Source organism: Cherax quadricarinatus, chromosome 32, assembly GCF_038502225.1.
Source record: "Cherax quadricarinatus isolate ZL_2023a chromosome 32, ASM3850222v1, whole genome shotgun sequence".
Classification (NCBI taxonomy): domain Eukaryota; kingdom Metazoa; phylum Arthropoda; class Malacostraca; order Decapoda; family Parastacidae; genus Cherax; species Cherax quadricarinatus.
Window position 1 is genome coordinate 6177719 of NC_091323.1, and position 17370 is coordinate 6195088.

General features: G+C 46.5%; 1 protein-coding gene across 6 annotated transcripts in view; it reads right to left on the bottom strand.

Moving 5' to 3' along the window:
• The window catches only part of LOC128690171 (beta-alanyl-bioamine nonribosomal peptide synthetase ebony), a 414773-nt gene that overhangs the window by 17872 nt on the left and 379531 nt on the right, over positions 1–17370 (bottom strand). For all 6 annotated transcript variants that reach the window (XR_011392677.1, XR_011392675.1, XR_011392676.1 and 3 more), the window contains exons 17-18: positions 15886–16029; positions 6–102 (exon numbers count right to left, since the gene is read on the bottom strand). Coding sequence is in view for 3 of the 6 variants with exons in the window: in XM_070090435.1 (XP_069946536.1) it covers positions 6–102; positions 15886–16029 (241 nt within the window). In the remaining 3 variants the exon portion in view is untranslated. The remainder of the gene's footprint in view (positions 1–5; positions 103–15885; positions 16030–17370) is intronic.

Here is a 17370-nt window from a genome sequence, read left to right on the forward strand (position 1 = left end):
CTTACTTGTATAAGGTTAACATTCTCCAGTGGTGTCAGGTTATACAGTGTACCCATCACGAAGGCGTGTAACACTGCACCAACCTCCTCAGGTAACTCACTCCTGAAATTATCATTCATTTTAGTTAAGTAAGTTTATTCAGGTATAAACATAGATTATCATACATAGCAGCATATGTGTGGAGAACCTTGGATAACCCAAAAAAGTCAAATTGGCTTATTTCCATTGGGGTCCTGCCACTGTGACAGCATTATTCACTTCCTAACCTGATACTAGACAGTGACATGTTCAGGGACAGTTTCTAGTGACACGTTACAGTTACCAGGTCACACCTTCAAAGACAGTCTCTAGCAACAGGTTACAGTTGCTAGATGGCACCTTCAGTGAGTCTCTAGTAACAGGTTACAGTTAACCTTGCATGTGTCTCTTCTGAAACATAATACTTACATTCTCTCGAATTGCCCAATAAACAACACTGACCTAGATTACAGTGTACTGTACTAAACACTGACCTACACTACAGTGTACTGTACTAAACATTAACATACACTACAGTTTACTGTACTAAACACTGACCTACAACACAGAGTAGTGTGCCTGTACTCGGAAGGGTGGGTGAGGATGTTACAGTACTTGAGGTGGGGGGGTACAGCACTTGCACTCTGAAGGATTGGTGAGGATGTTACAGTAGTGGAAGTGGGAAGTATAGTGCCTGCACTCTGAAGGGTCGGCGAGGATGTTACAGTACTTGAAATGGGAAGTACAGTGCCTGCACTCTGAAGGATTGGTGAGGATGTTAAAATACTGGAAGTGGGAAGTACAGTGCCTGTACTCTGAACGGTGGGTGAGGATGTTACAGTACTTGAGGTGGGGGGGTACAGCACTTGCACTCTGAAGGATTGGTGAGGATGTTACAGTACTGGAAGTGGCGGTGGACGTCATCTTGCACGATGTTTCCAAGTATCACACGTGGGTGAAGGTGCATTATGTGCTTTTTGAGGCAACTGTGTATGGGCTGAAGGAGGCATTTAGCAGCTATGGTCGGGTTCATTCGGCGACGATGGGAGTCTTGAAGGAAGGGCCGTACGAGGGGCTCCCTCTGGGATCCTACACCCTCAAAATGTCTTTGACCCTGCCGATCCCGTCGTACGTGACGTTGGCGGGATACAGGACGCAGGTTTTCGTGCATTATGCTGGTCAGTGGCGGCGGACGTGTCACCTGTGTGGCTCGTATGATCATATGGCGGCACAGTGTCCGAGGCGGCAGCCGCCCAGAGGGCCTGGGTCGTCGGCAGTGGAGCAACGATTGTGTGAATTACGGCCTGAGGTGGGCGGCAGGGTGGACTTGAGGAGCGGTTGTTTGAGTGAAGAGGTAGACTGTGCGGAGCAGTCCGCTGAATGGTATGTTACACTCCCAGAGCGATCAGAGGCTGTGAAAGAATTGTCAAGAGAGCAAGTGTGTCAGGACGGTGTACCTCAGGAGTGCTTCATGTTGGAGGTACTCCAGGATTTTTTGGGCACATCTATGACATCCACGACGGTTCAGTCGCCTGGGGGAGGGGACCCCAGTGCAGGTACCTTGCAGCAGGTTGTGCAACCGGAGGTACATCAGAAGCAAGCCCAGGAAGTGGATATGAGTGTGAGTGGCAGCTCCAGAAAGAGAATGGATGGAACGGCGGACATTGAGGAGGTTCTAATGCCAGGCCAGCACCCAGAGAAAAAGGCATGGGCGCTGGAGGAGTTGAAGGAGGAACGGGCTGGTCCAGCGACGCCATAGCTACGCAGTGGATGGGTGTGGGAGGGTGAGGGTGAACAAGTAAAGAACTATGAGGTGCCTGGGCACCAAATGGGGAAAAGCGCTATGAGTAAACCACAGCGGCATAGAGGGAAGCCGCTGTTTATATAACTTTCCGGAGTGTCACACTTAACGTGAATGGTCTCAGGTCAGAGATCAAGCATGTGTGGTTGGTTTGGTTTCTGAGAAGGTTCTGGGTTGATGTGTTTTTTACAAGAACACAATTTTCGGTTGGGATGTGGTTTGAGGTTGGATGGCTACAAGGTGTATGTTAGTTCTGCCAAAGCAGTTAAAAGGGGGGCGGCAAAAACGATCAAGGACACCAGCCCCTTGCATATCACGGGTTGGGAGGAGGGGGGAGGGTCGTGAGAGTAGATGGGGTATGGGGTGAGAGATGCGTTTGTCTCATAGGTGTATATATGCCGGCGTCGGGTAATATATGGGTAAAAGCAGATTTTGTGAGGGATGACTTACAACAGTGTTTATGGGCATTGCCGGCGGTCACGATCATGGGCAGGGATTGGAATTGCGTGATTCGCGGAAGGGATGTGGAACCAAGGGGGGTGGGGTGCATACTGAAGGTTCTGCGGGACACATTGCAAGATGTAGGTGTTGTGGATGTTGTGGGGGGATGGCGGCTTAGCGGCGGAGCACACTTTTGTCAGACGAGAATATGCAGTGAGGCTAGACAGGATTTATGTAATGCGGGGTATAGAGGTGAGGGATGTGCAGATGGTCGATGTAGGTTTCTCGAACCACAGAGCGGTAATTGCTGATTTGCAGTGGGAGGGAGTGGTCAGAATTCATGCTGGTTATTGAATGTTAAATGTAGGATTGCTTAGGGGTGAGGAAGGGGGTGCGGGTTTCGAAGAATGGTTGGGTAGGTTCATGGAGGGAAGGGATAGGGCAATGCAGCTCGTTGACTGGTGGGAGTTGAAAGCAAAGCCATGCATTGCAACCTATTTCCGAGGCAGGGGGAAGGAGGAAGCGAGATGGCGTTTTGGCTGGCAAAATTATTTGGAATCTCAGCTAAAGAATTATTATGACAGGGGGTGTGGGGCGGGCGGGGAAGCAGAATCCACAAGGGATAGACTTGCGGACATTCGCAATGAATGTTTCAATGGGATACGTTATTGAGCGGGGTTGGAGGACGTACTATGGGGCGACAAGCTGTCTGGGCTCGCATTACGCAAGTTCCGAGAACGTCGTGCTATGACTACCATGTTGCAATTGGTGGCAAGTTCAGGGGTGGGGGATACCAGGATAGCACGATGTTCGCCACCAGAGACAGCATGGGCTATTACACTGATGCTTGGTTTCGGGAAAATGGGTAACGGTTCACGGGGGTTGGTGGGGAAGGGGGCTCGTGCTGTGTTGGGGACAGGGATTAGAGAGAGGATGGAAGAGGATATTTGTGAGGAGGAGGCTGCGGTGGCGATTTTTGGAATACAGACTGGTAAGACGCCGGGCAATGATGGGTTGCCAATTGAATTTTACAGGAAGCATTGGGGATGCATCAGGCATGCTGTCATTGGGGTTCTAAATAATATGTTGGCAAGTGGGAGAATGGGTGAGTCTCAACAAATGGGTGTTGTTGTGTTGGTTCCTAAGAAGGGAGGGGAGCACGTTCTGAGTGCCTACAGGGCAATTTCTTTAATGTGTGCTGATTACAAGGTGTTTGTGAAAATATTGGGCAATCGTTTGAAGGGGCTTCTAGGGTCGGTTTTACATGAGGGACAGTATGGAATTCCTGGGAGAAGTATGAGGGAGGGTCATGGACATATCCGGGATTTCCTGGAGGGGGTGGGGAGGGAGGGTTCTCGGTTTGGACTGGGAAACAGCGTACGATTGTGTGGACAGGATTTGTGCGGGAGTGTTTACATGGCTTGGGTTTTTGTGCAAATGTAATGGGATGGGTGGAGGCATTGTATGCCGGGGTGATGATGAGGGTTCAGGTGAATGGGCGACTGGGGGGCAATATATGCATGGAACGAGGTTTGAGGCAGGGGTGTCCACTTTCCCAAATCATGTTTGCATGTGTACAAAATCCGTTTTATGAGCTGTTAGATCGTGAGTGAAGAAGGGGGTGCGAGGATGCATTGGGGGAGTGTAGTGGGGTACATTGATGATACAACGGTTCTGATTAGTGCATGGGAGGATTTCGTTTACATGGGTGAGGGCATTGAAAGGTTTGGGTCTGCGACGGGTATGAGGGTTAGCAGGCGTAAGTTGATGTTGCTAGAGGTGGGGAGCTGGGTAGGGGGGAGAATGGGTGAGGGGTTTGAATGGACATGTGTGGATAGAATTAAGATTTGTGGGATTATGTATTTGGCAGACAAACAAGCGAGTAGGGAGTTTAATTCGGTGGCGGTATGGGACAAGGTGCTGGGTAGATTACGAGGACTATGAGCCGGGGATTCCTCATTGCACCAACGGGTGATGGTCGTGAACTCGCTTGTGTATAGTAAGGTCTGGGGAGTGGCAGCTGTATATCCTTTGTGGCCCTGTGATGTAACAGAGATACAGAGAAGAGCATTGAGGTATATTTGGGGATATGGAAGGGCATGGTTGGGACGTGAGGTGGTGATGTCTGGAGTACACATGGGGGGTTTAGGTTTGCAAGCTTTGGGACCTAGGATGAGAGCAATTTATGTCTGGGTGTGTTACTTAAGACTAGGGGGGGCTCGAGGCCGTAGGGTGGGAGAGGTCAGGAGAGAAGTCTGGTGTTGGTGGGATGGAAAGGAGCTGAAGGCATGCGAGGACTTGCTCCAATATGTTACTGGTTAGGGATGTATGCGGTATGCCCATAGGGAGGCTGGTGAGTGTGGGATCCCAGCGGGCAGCATTGTCAGGGGTGGGGATTTATCCTATATGTAATTGGAAGGTGATATGGGAGGAATTCCGGCGGCTTCGTATACCCGCTAAGGTGCGTGAGGTGGTGTATAGATTCATCATGGGGATACAGGCGTCTAAGGTGATGTTATGGAAAATGGGTTATGTTCAGGATGCAACCTGCCTGCATTGTGGTGAAGAGGAAACGGCGTTTCATGCTGTGTATTGTTGACCTACTCTAGAAGTGGTAAGGTTGTGGATGAGGGAAGTATTCAGGATGTTGGGGGGGAAGGGCGACTACTTTAAGGGCGTTACTCCTCGACATGGATGGGGCGACACAAGAGGTGACACGAGCGTTAAGATATACCATAGTGGATTTTTTGTACATGTCTTGGGGAATGCGTGAGGTGCGGGGCACCAGTAGGGTCAGTGCGTTGGCTGCATGGTTTTGTGGGACAATGTGCAGAAATAGAAGCGTCTATGGTAGTAGGTGGGTCGAGTGTTTTCCTGAGGGTTATTGTGGTATGACGGTAGCAAAACTTAGCTCATTGGTTGGGACAGGACGGCAATGGGCTGGTGGACAGCGATGATCGGGAGTGCAAGTGAACTAGTTGTTGTATGACAGAGGCGGCAGCACGGGGAGGGGGGAGTGAGGGTTAATGGATGTTGTTTGCTTGGATGTGAAATGGGTCAAACGAGGGGGGGGGTAACATCGATCATGCCAGTCATTACTATGTCCCTGAGTGTGTTCCGGCCGTCAATGGTTCTCATATCTCAGGTCTCCTTGGTACAGACTGTCAGTTTCTGGGCGAGGGTGCTGGCGTGTGCTGGATTGGTTTACCATGTCTTTCAGGTAGATGTTCTTGTATGGCATGGGCACGTGCTTAAAAAGCTTGATTGGCTGTGATACTTGCAGCCCTGCAGGGTGCAGTGTGCATTCTTTTAGGATGAGCCACAAGGGAGGAGGGGGTAGGTGGCTTTTGAGGACTTGAGGGAGAGTTCTGGTGGCCAGCCTTTTGTCGCAGGCTGTCGCGTTACTGCTACCAGCCAAGTTGGATAGTGTCTATTGGTTGGTTGACCGAGTGTAGAACAAGGCGCCGCAAAGGCGATAGTATAGTATTGTATACTGGCATTTCTCCGAATCTTCATGGTGTGTGCCTTGTAAGTTGCATTAGTTGCAATGTCTGTTGATTAGGCTTTCCCTAGTTACTGTAATAATCATGTTCTGTTGTTCGTTGGCATGTTTAGTCATCCACTATAGTGTTATGGATTTTCTCTAGGACTGCACACCTTATATGTATTGTGTCCCATATAATGCACTTTTGTTAATGTTTGTTGTGTCCTGTACACCCGGGGATACCTGGTGTTCGTAGAGGACCCTGTTATCATGTGTTGATTTACCATTTTGAATTTTATGTTGGTAGGTAGGTTTTGTAGCAGTGTACGGTGCAGAGGTGAGCAGGTTGTGTTCTGTCAATTGTAGTTTAAGACACCCAGAACCTGTATTGTACTGATGATCTCTTGACCTCCATTGTTATATATCACTTTATGTTATGTACTTGAAGTTTTTAATAAAAAATAACCTGAACCCTGTACTAGAGTGTATGTTCGCATTTTGTGTTTTTATAGTTTTTATGATAGCTTTGTTAGGGTCCTTACAACTTACTATCATGATTTGTGTAGTATACATTTTGTGTGTGATAATTGTAGCTATGGCTCCAGTCATGTGTTACCACCTTTACTATAGTAACCTTGTGATGTTGTGCAATTTGTATCTTGTATTTGTAAAGTAAAAGGACACAAGTGCAACTAATGTGACATTTATTGTGGCAACGTTTCGCTCTCCAGGAGCGTTATCAAGCCATTACAAACAATACATGGACACAGAGGGTATATAAAGGCTCAGAGTGAGGTGAATACTAGTGAGGTACCATTTCGATGTTCACTAGTGGTAGTAGTAGTAGTAGTAGTAGTGACAAAAGTAATACAATATGGGAGAGCAATTAATTCGTACATGAGTAAAAGGATATAAAAGCTATTACTTGGGTAACATAAAAATAGGTTGGACAAATATAAACTGGAAAGAGGCAGCTTGTTTCAGTGTTCACTCTCTGTGCTTTGTGTAGTATAACAGGAGAGACTATGTGATGGCAGGGTTTACTGTTTTCAGGAGGATTCTTGCTAAGACTTCGGAGATGGTGAAGCTGCCGTTGTTTTGTTTAATTGTATTCGAAACAGCGATCAGTGCTGATTCGAGGCACTTGCGTCTGCGGAAATTAGTTTCTTTGATCACTAATTGGGCGTCTCTGAATTTCATGAGATGATTGGTGGAATTTCGGTGTTGTACACAGGCGTTGTTCAGGTTATCGTTCCTACATGCGTAAATGTGTTCATTGAGGCGGGTGTCGAGGTTTCTGGCTGTTTCACCTACGTAAATCTTGTCACAGCCTCCACAGGGTATAGTGTAAACTCCTGCATTGACTGGTTCGTGGTGCTTGGATTTTGTCCTGGTTATATCCTTTATTGAAGTGCTAGAAGCGATGGCGACTCTGGTGTTAGCTTGTGAAAGTGCTTTTGAGACGTTCAGTGCAACCTGACTGTTGGGAAGAATTATAACTTTGCTGGGAGTGGTGTTGATGCGTGGAGAATTTATGATCTGAAGAGCTCTTTTCTTGCAGTCTTTGATGAAAAAAGAAGGAAAATGTAACTCTGTGAATGTTTGGTGAATGTATGTACACTCCTCGTCAAGAAACTCAGGACTACAAATTCGGTATGCTCTTAGGAAAAACCCGATGATGATGCCTCTTTTGGTCTTGGTATCTTGACGGGAATAGAAGTGTGTGAGATCATTTTTATTGGTGGGTATCCGATAAACTTGAAATCTTAGGTTGTTGTCTACTTTGTGAATGAGGACGTCGAGGAAAGGTAGCTTGTCATTGGACTCTTCTTCTAGTGTAAACTGGATCGCCGGTTCAACTGCGTTGAGCCTTGCCTGAAGATCCCGTACATCAAAACGTTTTGGAGTTATTACGAGGACATCGTCCACGTAACGTAACCAAGTGACGCTTGAAGGGATGATGTTGGCGAAGTGTTCGGACTCTAGGTGTTCCATGTATAAGTTGGCTAGGACGGCACTTATGGGGGACCCCATTCCCATGCCGTAGGTTTGTTTGTAGAGCTTGTTATTGAAAGAAAAACACACTTCTATTCCAGTCAAGATACCAAGACCAAAAGAGGCATCATCATCGGGAATTTCCGAAGAGCATACCGAATTTGTAGTCCTGAGTTTCTTGACGAGGAGTGTACATACATTCACCAAACATTCACAGAGTTACATTTTCCTTCTTTTTTCATCAAAGACTGCAAGAAAAGAGCTCTTCAGATCATAAATTCTCCACGCATCAACACCACTCCCAGCAAAGTTATAATTCTTCCCAACAGTCAGGTTGCACTGAACGTCTCAAAAGCACTTTCACAAGCTAACACCAGAGTCGCCATCGCTTCTAGCACTTCAATAAAGGATATAACCAGGACAAAATCCAAGCACCACGAACCAGTCAATGCAGGAGTTTACACTATACCCTGTGGAGGCTGTGACAAGATTTACGTAGGTGAAACAGCCAGAAACCTCGACACCCGCCTCAATGAACACATTTACGCATGTAGGAACGATAACCTGAACAACGCCTGTGTACAACACCGAAATTCCACCAATCATCTCATGAAATTCAGAGACGCCCAATTAGTGATCAAAGAAACTAATTTCCGCAGACGCAAGTGCCTCGAATCAGCACTGATCGCTGTTTCGAATACAATTAAACAAAACAACGGCAGCTTCACCATCTCCGAAGTCTTAGCAAGAATCCTCCTGAAAACAGTAAACCCTGCCATCACATAGTCTCTCCTGTTATACTACACAAAGCACAGAGAGTGAACACTGAAACAAGCTGCCTCTTTCCAGTTTATATTTGTCCAACCTATTTTTATGTTACCCAAGTAATAGCTTTTATATCCTTTTACTCATGTACGAATTAATTGCTCTCCCATATTGTATTACTTTTGTCACTACTACTACTACTACTACTACCACTAGTGAACATCGAAATGGTACCTCACTAGTATTCACCTCACTCTGAGCCTTTATATACCCTCTGTGTCCATGTATTGTTTGTAATGGCTTGATAAAGCTCCTGGAGAGCGAAACGTTGCCACAAAAAATGTCACATTAGTTGCACTTGTGTCCTTTTACTTTACATATTGTCGGTAATTCTACCAACTTTATTACTATCTTGTATTTGTTGTAACAGTTTATGACAAGGCACTCCTAATCACTGTAAAACCATGTAAAGTTTCCTTTGGTGTGTTTCATTGTTCACAATTGCGTGGTGGTACTTATCAATGACTGTAAATGACCTAGTGAGTTTTGACTTTTGCGTGTACTGTTTGTTACAGTAGCTGTTGTTATAGTACCTGCCACCTCCAGGAATAACCTGGTGCTAGTAGCGGATTCTATTATGTTTTTGTATTCTTCACTATTATTATGTATCTTTTGTACTTTTGTAAGGTTTTTAAATAAAAATATATAAAAAAAGTACTTGACGTGGGAAGTACAGCACTTGCACACTGAAGGATTGGTGAGGATGTTACAGTACTGGAAGTGGGAAGTACAGTGCCTGCACTCAGAAGGTTGGGTGAGGATCTTACAGTATTTAAGGTGGGAAGTACAGTGCCTGCACTTTGATGGATTGGTGAGGATGTTACAGTATTTGAGGTGGGAAGTACAGTGCCTGCACTCTGAAGGGTGGGTGAGGATCTTACAGTATTTAAGGTGGGGAGTACAGTGCCTGCACTTTGATGGATTGGTGAGGATGTTACAGTATTTGAGGTGGGAAGTACAGTGCCTGCACTCTGAAGGGTGGGTGAGGATGTTACAGTACTGGAAGTGGGAAGTACAGTGTCTGCACTCTGAAGGGTGAGTGAGGATGTTACAGTATTGGAAGTGGGAAGTACAGTGCCTACACTCTGAAGGGTGGGAGGATGTTAGAGTAGTGGAAGTGGGAAGTACAGTGCCTGCACTCTGAAGGGTGTGTGAGGATGTTACAGTACTGGAAGTGGGAAGTACAGTGCCTGCACTCTGAAGGGTGGGTGAGGAAGTTACAGTACTTGAGGTAGGAAGTACAGTGCCTGCACTCTGAAGGGTGGGTGAGGATGTTACAGTACTGGAAGTGGGAAGTACAGTGCCTGCACTCAGAAGGTTGGGTGAGGATCTTACAGTATTTAAGGTGGGAAGTACAGTGCCTGCACTTTGATGGATTGGTGAGAATGTTACAGTATTTGAGGTGGGAAGTACAGTGCCTGCACTCTGAAGGGTGGGTGAGGATGTTACAGTACTGGAAGTGGGAAGTACAGTGTCTGCACTCTGAAGGGTGAGTGAGGATGTTACAGTATTGGAAGTGGGAAGTACAGTGCCTACACTCTGAAGGGTAGGAGGATGTTACAGCAGTGGAAGTGGGAAGTACAGTGCCTGCACTCTGAAGGGTGTGTGAGGATGTTACAGTACTGGAAGTGGGAAGTACAGTGCCTGCACTCTGAAGGGTGGGTGAGGAAGTTACAGTACTTGAGGTAGGAAGTACAGTGCCTGCACTCTGAAGGGTGAGTGAGGAAATTACAGTACTTGAGTTGGGAAGTACAGTGCCTGCATTCTGAAGGATTGGTGAGGATGTTACAGTACTTGAGGTGGGAAGTGCAGTGCCTACACTTTGATGGATTGGTGAGGATGTTACAGTACTTGAGGTGGGAAGTACAGTGCCTGCACTCTGATGGATTGGTGAGGATGTTGCAGTCCAGGAAGTGTGAAAAGTGCCTGCATTGTGAAGGATTGGTGAGAATGTTACAATACTGGAAGTGGGAAGTACAGTGTCTGCACTCTGAAGGGTGGGTGAGGATGTTACAGTACTTGAGGTGGGAAGTACAGTGTCTACACTCTGAAGGATTGGTGAGGATGTTACAGTACTTGAGGTGGGAAGTACAGTGTCTGCACTCTGAAGGGTGTGTGAGGATGTTAAAGTATTGGAAGTGTGAAGCACAGTGCCTACACTCTGAATGGAGGGTTAGGATGTTACAGTACTGGAAGTGGGAAGTACAGTGCCTGCACTCTGAAGGGTGGGTTAGGATGTTACAGTACTTGAGGTGGGAAGTACAGTGCCTACACTTTGATGGATTGGCGAGGATGTTACAGTACTTGAGGTGGGAAGTACAGTGCCTGCACTCTGATGGATTATTGAGGATGTTACAGTTCAGGAAGTGTGAAGTACAGTGCCTGCACTGTGAAGGATTGGTGAGGATGTTACAGTACTGGAAGTGGGAAGTGCAGTGTCTGCACTCTGAAGGATTGGTGAGGATGTTAGAGTACTGGAAGTGGGAAGTACAGTGTCTGCACTCCTAAGGGTGGGTGAGGATGTTACAGTACTTGAGGTGGGAAGTACAGTGTCTGCACTCTGAAGGGTGGGTGAGGAAGTTACAGTACTTGAGGTGGGAAGTACAGTGCCTGCACTCTGAAGGATTGGTGAGGATGTTACAGTACTGGAAGTGGGAGGTACAGTGCACTCTGATACGTGGGTTAGGAGGTTACAGTACTGGAAGTGGGAAGTACAGTGCCTGCACTCTGAAGGGTGGGTGAGGATGTTACAGTACTGGAAGTGGGAAGTACAGTGTCTGCACTCTGAAGGGTGAGTGAGGATGTTACCGTACTGGAAGTGGGAAGTACAGTGCCTACACTCTGAAGGATGGTGAGGATGTTACAGTACTGGACGTGGGAAGTACAGTGCCTTCACTCTGAAGGATGTGTGAGGATGTTACAGTACTGGAGGTGGGAAGTACAGCGCCTGCACTCTGAAGGGTGGGTGAGGAAGTTACAGTACTTGAGGTAGGAAGTACAGTGCTTGCACTCTGAAGGGTGAGTGAGGAAATTACAGTACTTGAGTTGGGAAGTACAGTGCCTGCATTCTGAAGGATTGGTGAGGATGTTACAGTACTTGAGGTGGGAAGTACAGTGCCTACACTTTGATGGATTGATGAGGATGTTACAGTACTTGAGGTGGGAAGTACAGTGCCTACACTCTGATGGATTGGTGAGGATGTTGCAGTCCAGGAAGTGTGAAAAGTGCCTGCACTGTGAAGGATTGGTGAGGATGTTACAGTACTGGAAGTGGGAAGTACAGTGTCTGCACTCTGAAGGGTGGGTGAGGATGTTACAGTACTTGAGGTGGGAAGTACAGTGCCTCCACTCTGATGGATTGGTGAGGATGTTGCAGTCCAGGAAGTGTGAAAAGTGCCTGCACTGTGAAGGATTGGTGAGGATGTTACAGTACTGGAAGTGGGAAGTACAGTGTCTGCACTCTGAATGGTGGGTGAGGATGTTACAGTACTTGAGGTGGGAAGTACAGTGTCTGCACTCTGAAGGATTGGTGAGAATGTTACAATACTGGAAGTGGGAAGTACAGTGTCTGCACTCTGAAGGGTGGGTGAGGATGTTACAGTACTTGAGGTGGGAAGTACAGTGTCTGCACTCTGAAGGATTGGTGAGGATGTTACAGTACTGGAAGTGGGAAGTACAGTGTCTGCACTCTGAAGGGTGTGTGAGGATGTTACAGTATTGGAAGTGTGAAGCACAGTGCCTACACTCTGAAGGGAGGGTTAGGATGTTACAGTACTGGAAGTGGGAAGTACAGTGCCTGCACTCTGAAGGGTGGGTAAGGATGTTACAGTACTTGAGGTGGGAAGTACAGTGCCTACACTTTGATGGATTGGCGAGGATGTTACAGTACTTGAGGTGGGAAGTAGAGTGCCTGCACTCTGATGGATTATTGAGGATGTTACAGTTCAGGAAGTGTGAAGTACAGTGCCTGCACTGTGAAGGATTGGTGAGGATGTTACAATACTGGAAGTGGGAAGTACAGTGTCTGCACTCTGAAGGATTGGTGAGGATGTTAGAGTACTGGAAGTGGGAAGTACAGTGTCTGCACTCTGAAGGGTGGGTGAGGATGTTACAGTACTTGAGGTGGGAAGTACAGTGTCTGCACTCTGAAGGGTGGGTGAGGATGTTACAGTACTTGAGGTGGGAAGTACAGTGTCTGCACTCTGAAGGGTGGGTGAGGAAGTTTCAGTACTTAAGGTGGGAAGTACAGTGCCTGCACTCTGAAGGATTGGTGAGGATGTTACAGTACTGGAAGTGGGAGGTACAGTGCACTCTGATAGGTGGGTTAGGAGGTTACAGTACTGGAAGTGGGAAGTACAGTGCCTGCACTCTGAAGGGTGGGTGAGGATGTTACAGTACTGGAAGTGGGAAGTACAGTGTCTGCACTCTGAAGGGTGAGTGAGGATGTTACAGTATTGGAAGTGGGAAGTACAGTGCCTACACTCTGAAGGGTGGGAGGATGTTAGAGTAGTGGAAGTGGGAAGTACAGTGCCTGCACTCTGAAGGGTGTGTGAGGATGTTACAGTACTGGAAGTGGGAAGTACAGTGCCTGCACTCTGAAGGGTGGGTGAGGAAGTTACAGTACTTGAGGTAGGAAGTACAGTGCCTGCACTCTGAAGGGTGAGTGAGGAAATTACAGTTCTTGAGTTGGGAAGTACAGTGCCTGCATTCTGAAGGATTGGTGAGGATGTTACAGTACTTGAGGTGGGAAGTACAGTGCCTACACTTTGATGGATTGGTGAGGATGTTACAGTACTTGAGGTGGGAAGTACAGTGCCTGCACTCTGATGGATTGGCGAGGATGTTGCAGTCCAGGAAGTGTGAAAAGTGCCTGCACTGTGAAGGATTGGTGAGGATGTTACAGTACTGGAAGTGGTAAGTACAGTGTCTGCACTCTGAAGGGTGGGTGAGGATGTTACAGTGCTTGAGGTGGGAAGTACAGTGTCTGCACTCTGAAGGATTGGTGAGGATGTTACAGTACTGGAAGTGGGAAGTACAGTGTCTGCACTCTGAAGGGTGTGTTAGGATGTTACAGTATTGGAAGTGTGAAGCACAGTGCCTACACTCTGAAGGGAGGGTTAGGATGTTACAGTACTGGAAGTGGGAAGTACAGTGCCTGCACTCTGAAGGGTGGGTAAGGATGTTACAGTACTTGAGGTAGGAAGTACAGTGCCTACACTTTGATGGATTGGCGAGGATGTTACAGTATTTGAGGTGGGAAGTACAGTGCCTGCACTCTGATGGATTATTGAGGATGTTACAGTTCAGGAAGTGTGAAGTACAGTGCCTGCACTGTGAAGGATTGGTGAGGATGTTACAGAACTGGAAGTGGGAAGTACAGTGTCTGCACTCTGAAGGGTGGGTGAGGATGTTACAGTACTTGAGGTGGGAAGTACAGTGTCTGCACTCTGAAGGGTGGGTGAGGAAGTTACAGTACTTGAGGTGGGAAGTACAGTGCCTGCACTCTGAAGGATTGGTGAGGATGTTACAGTACTGGAAGTGGGAGGTACAGTGCACTCTGATAGGTGGGTTAGGACGTTACAGTACTGGAAGTGGGAAGTACAGTCCCTGCACTCTGGAGGGTGGTTGAGGATGTTACAGTACTTGAGGTGGGAAGTACAGTGCCTGCACTCTGATGGATTGGTGAGGATGTTACAGTACTTGAGGAGGGAAGTACAGTGCCTGCACTCTGATGGATTGAGGTGGGAAGTACAGTGCCTGCACTCTGATGGATTGGTGAGGATGATACAGTTCAGGAAGTGTGAAGTACAGTGTCTGCACCCTGAAGGGTGGGTGAGGATGTTACAGTACTTGAGGTGGGAAGTACAGTGCCTACACTTTGATGGATTGAGGTGGTAAGTACAGTGCCTGCACTCTGAAGGATTGGTGAGGATGTTACCGTACTTGAGGTGGGAAGTGCAGTGCCTGCACTCTGAAGGATTGGTGAGGATGTTACAGTACTAGAAGTGGGAAGTACAGTGCCTGCACTCTGAAGGGTGGGTGAAGATGTTACAGTACTTGAGGTGAGAAGTACAGAGTCTGTACTCTGAAAGATGGGTGAGGATGTTACAGTACTGGAAGTGGGAAGTACAGTGCCTGCACTCTGAAGGATTGGTGAGGATGTTACAGTACTAGAAGTGGGAAGTACAGTGCCTGCACTCTGAAGGGTGGGTGAAGATGTTACAGTTCTTGAGGTGGGAAGTACAGTGTCTGTACTATGAAAGGTGGGTGAGGATGCTACAGTACTGGAAGTGGGAGGTACCGTGCACTCTGATGGGTGGATTAGGACGTTACATTACTGTAAGTGGGAAGTACAGTGCCTGCACTCTGAAGGGTGGGTGAGGATGTTACAGTACTTGAGGTGGGAAGTGCAGTGCCTGCACTCTGAAGGATTGGCGAGGATATTACAGTAGTAGAAGTGGGAAGTACAGTGCCTGCACTCTGAATGGTGGGTGAAGATGTTACAGTACTTCAGATGGGAAGTACAGTGTCTGTACTCTGATTGGTGGGTGAGGATGTTACAGTATTGGAAGTTGGAAGTACAGTGCCTGTACTCTGAAGGGTGGGTGACGATGTTACAGTACTTGAGGTGGGAAGTACAGTGCCTGCACTCTGAAGGATTGGTGAGGATGTTACAGTACTGGAAGTGGGAAGTACAGTGCCTGCACTCTGAAGGGTGGGTGAAGATGTTACAGTACTTGAGGTGAGAAGTACAGTGTCTGTACTATGAAGGACGGGTGAGGATGTTACAGTACTGGATGTGGGAGGTACAGTGTCTGCACTCTGATGGGAGGGTCAGGGCGCTACAGAATTGGAAGTGGGAAGCACAGTGTGTGCACTCTGAAGGGTGGGTGAAGATGTTACAGAACTTCAGGTGGGAAGTACAGTGTCTGTACTATGAATGACGGGTGAGGATGTTACAGTACTGGAAATGGGAAGTACAGTGTCTGCACTCTGAAGGGTAGATGAAGATGTTACGGTACTTGAGGTGGGAAGTACAGTGCCTACATTCTGTTGGATTGGTGAAGATGTTACAGTACTTGAGGTGGGAAGTACAGTGCCTGCACTCTGAAGGGTGGGTGAAAATGTTACAGCACTTGTGGTGGGAAGCACAGTGTCTGCACTCTGAAGGTTGGGTGAGGATGTTACAGTACTGGAGGTGGGAAGTACAGTGCCTGCACTCTGAAGAATTGGTGAGGATGCTACAGTGCTGGAGGTAGGAAGTACAGTTCTTGTAGCCATGTTTCAGTGTCTTGTAATGAGAGTGTGTCTGCAGTCTTACTTGGCCGGTTCTTCACAGTGGTCCAGGAAGGTCAGGATGCACTCCAGTTTAGGAGACACGTCATGTATCGGAGGTTCATCGCGGAGGTCAAGGTTCAGAGAACAAGCAACCAACGCTTCTGAACCTTTTCTCCTTAATACAAAGCTGAAGAAAGAAAAACTTATTCAGAACTTAACAAGTTTTATTATATAGAAAAATATATTCAAAAGTTATGCAGTTTTTTAAGACATATATATATATATATATATATATATATATATATATATATATATATATATATATATATATATATATATATATATATATATATATATATATATATATATAAATATATATATATATATATATATAGAACTTAGGCTTACTGGTTTCTTCATCAATAAAATTGCTTTCAGAACTTATTCAGTTCTTTTAGAACTTATTCAGCCCTTAAAGAATTTATTCAGTCTTTCAGAACTTATTTATTCCTTTTAGAACTTATTCAGTCCTTTTAGAATTTATTCAGTTCTTTCAGAATTTATTCATTCCTTTAAGAATTTATTCAGTCTTTTTAGAACATATTCATTCCTTTTAGAACTTATTCAGTCCTTTTAGAATTTATTCAGTTCTTTCAGAATTTATTCATTCCTTTAAGAATTTATTCAGTCTTTTTAGAACTTATTCATTCCTTTTAGAACTTATTCAGTCCTTTTAGAATTTATTCAGTTCTTCCAGAATTTATTCATTAGTTTAAGAATTTATTCAGTCTTTTTAGAACTTATTCATTCCTTTTAGAACTTATTCAGTCCTTTCAGAATTTATTCAGTCTTTTAGAACTAATTCATTCCTTTAAGAATTTATTCAGTCTTTTTAGAACAAGAAATATATTGAGAGTATTTACAAGAAGAGCAGAGTTGAACCCAGGGCAGACTGGTGAGAGTGAACCCATGGTAGACTGGTGAGAGTGAACCCATGGTAGACTGGTGAGAGTGAACCCATGGTAGACTGGTGAGAGTGAACCCATGGCAGACTGGTGTGAGTGAACCCATGGCAGACTGGTGAGAGTGAACCCATGGCAGACTGGTGAGAGTGAACCCATGGCAGATTGGTGAGAGTGAGCGCATGGCAGTCTGGTGAGAGTGAACCCATGGCAGAGTGGTGAGAGTGAACCCATGGCAGACTGGTGACAGTGAACCCATGGCAGACTAGTGACAGTGAACCCATGGCAGTCTGGTGAGAGTGAACCCATGGCAGACTGGTGAGAGTGAACCCATGGTAGACTGGTGAGAGTGAACCCATGGCAGACTGGTGAGAGTGAACCCTTGGCAGACTGGTGAGAGTGAACGCATGGCAGTCTGGTGAGAGTGAACCCATGGCAGACTGGTGAGAGTGAACCCATGGTAGACTGGTGAGAGTGAACCCATGGCAGACTGGTGAGAGTGAACCCATGGTAGACTGGTGAGAGTGAACCCATGGCAGTTTAGTGAGAGTGAATCCATGGCAGAC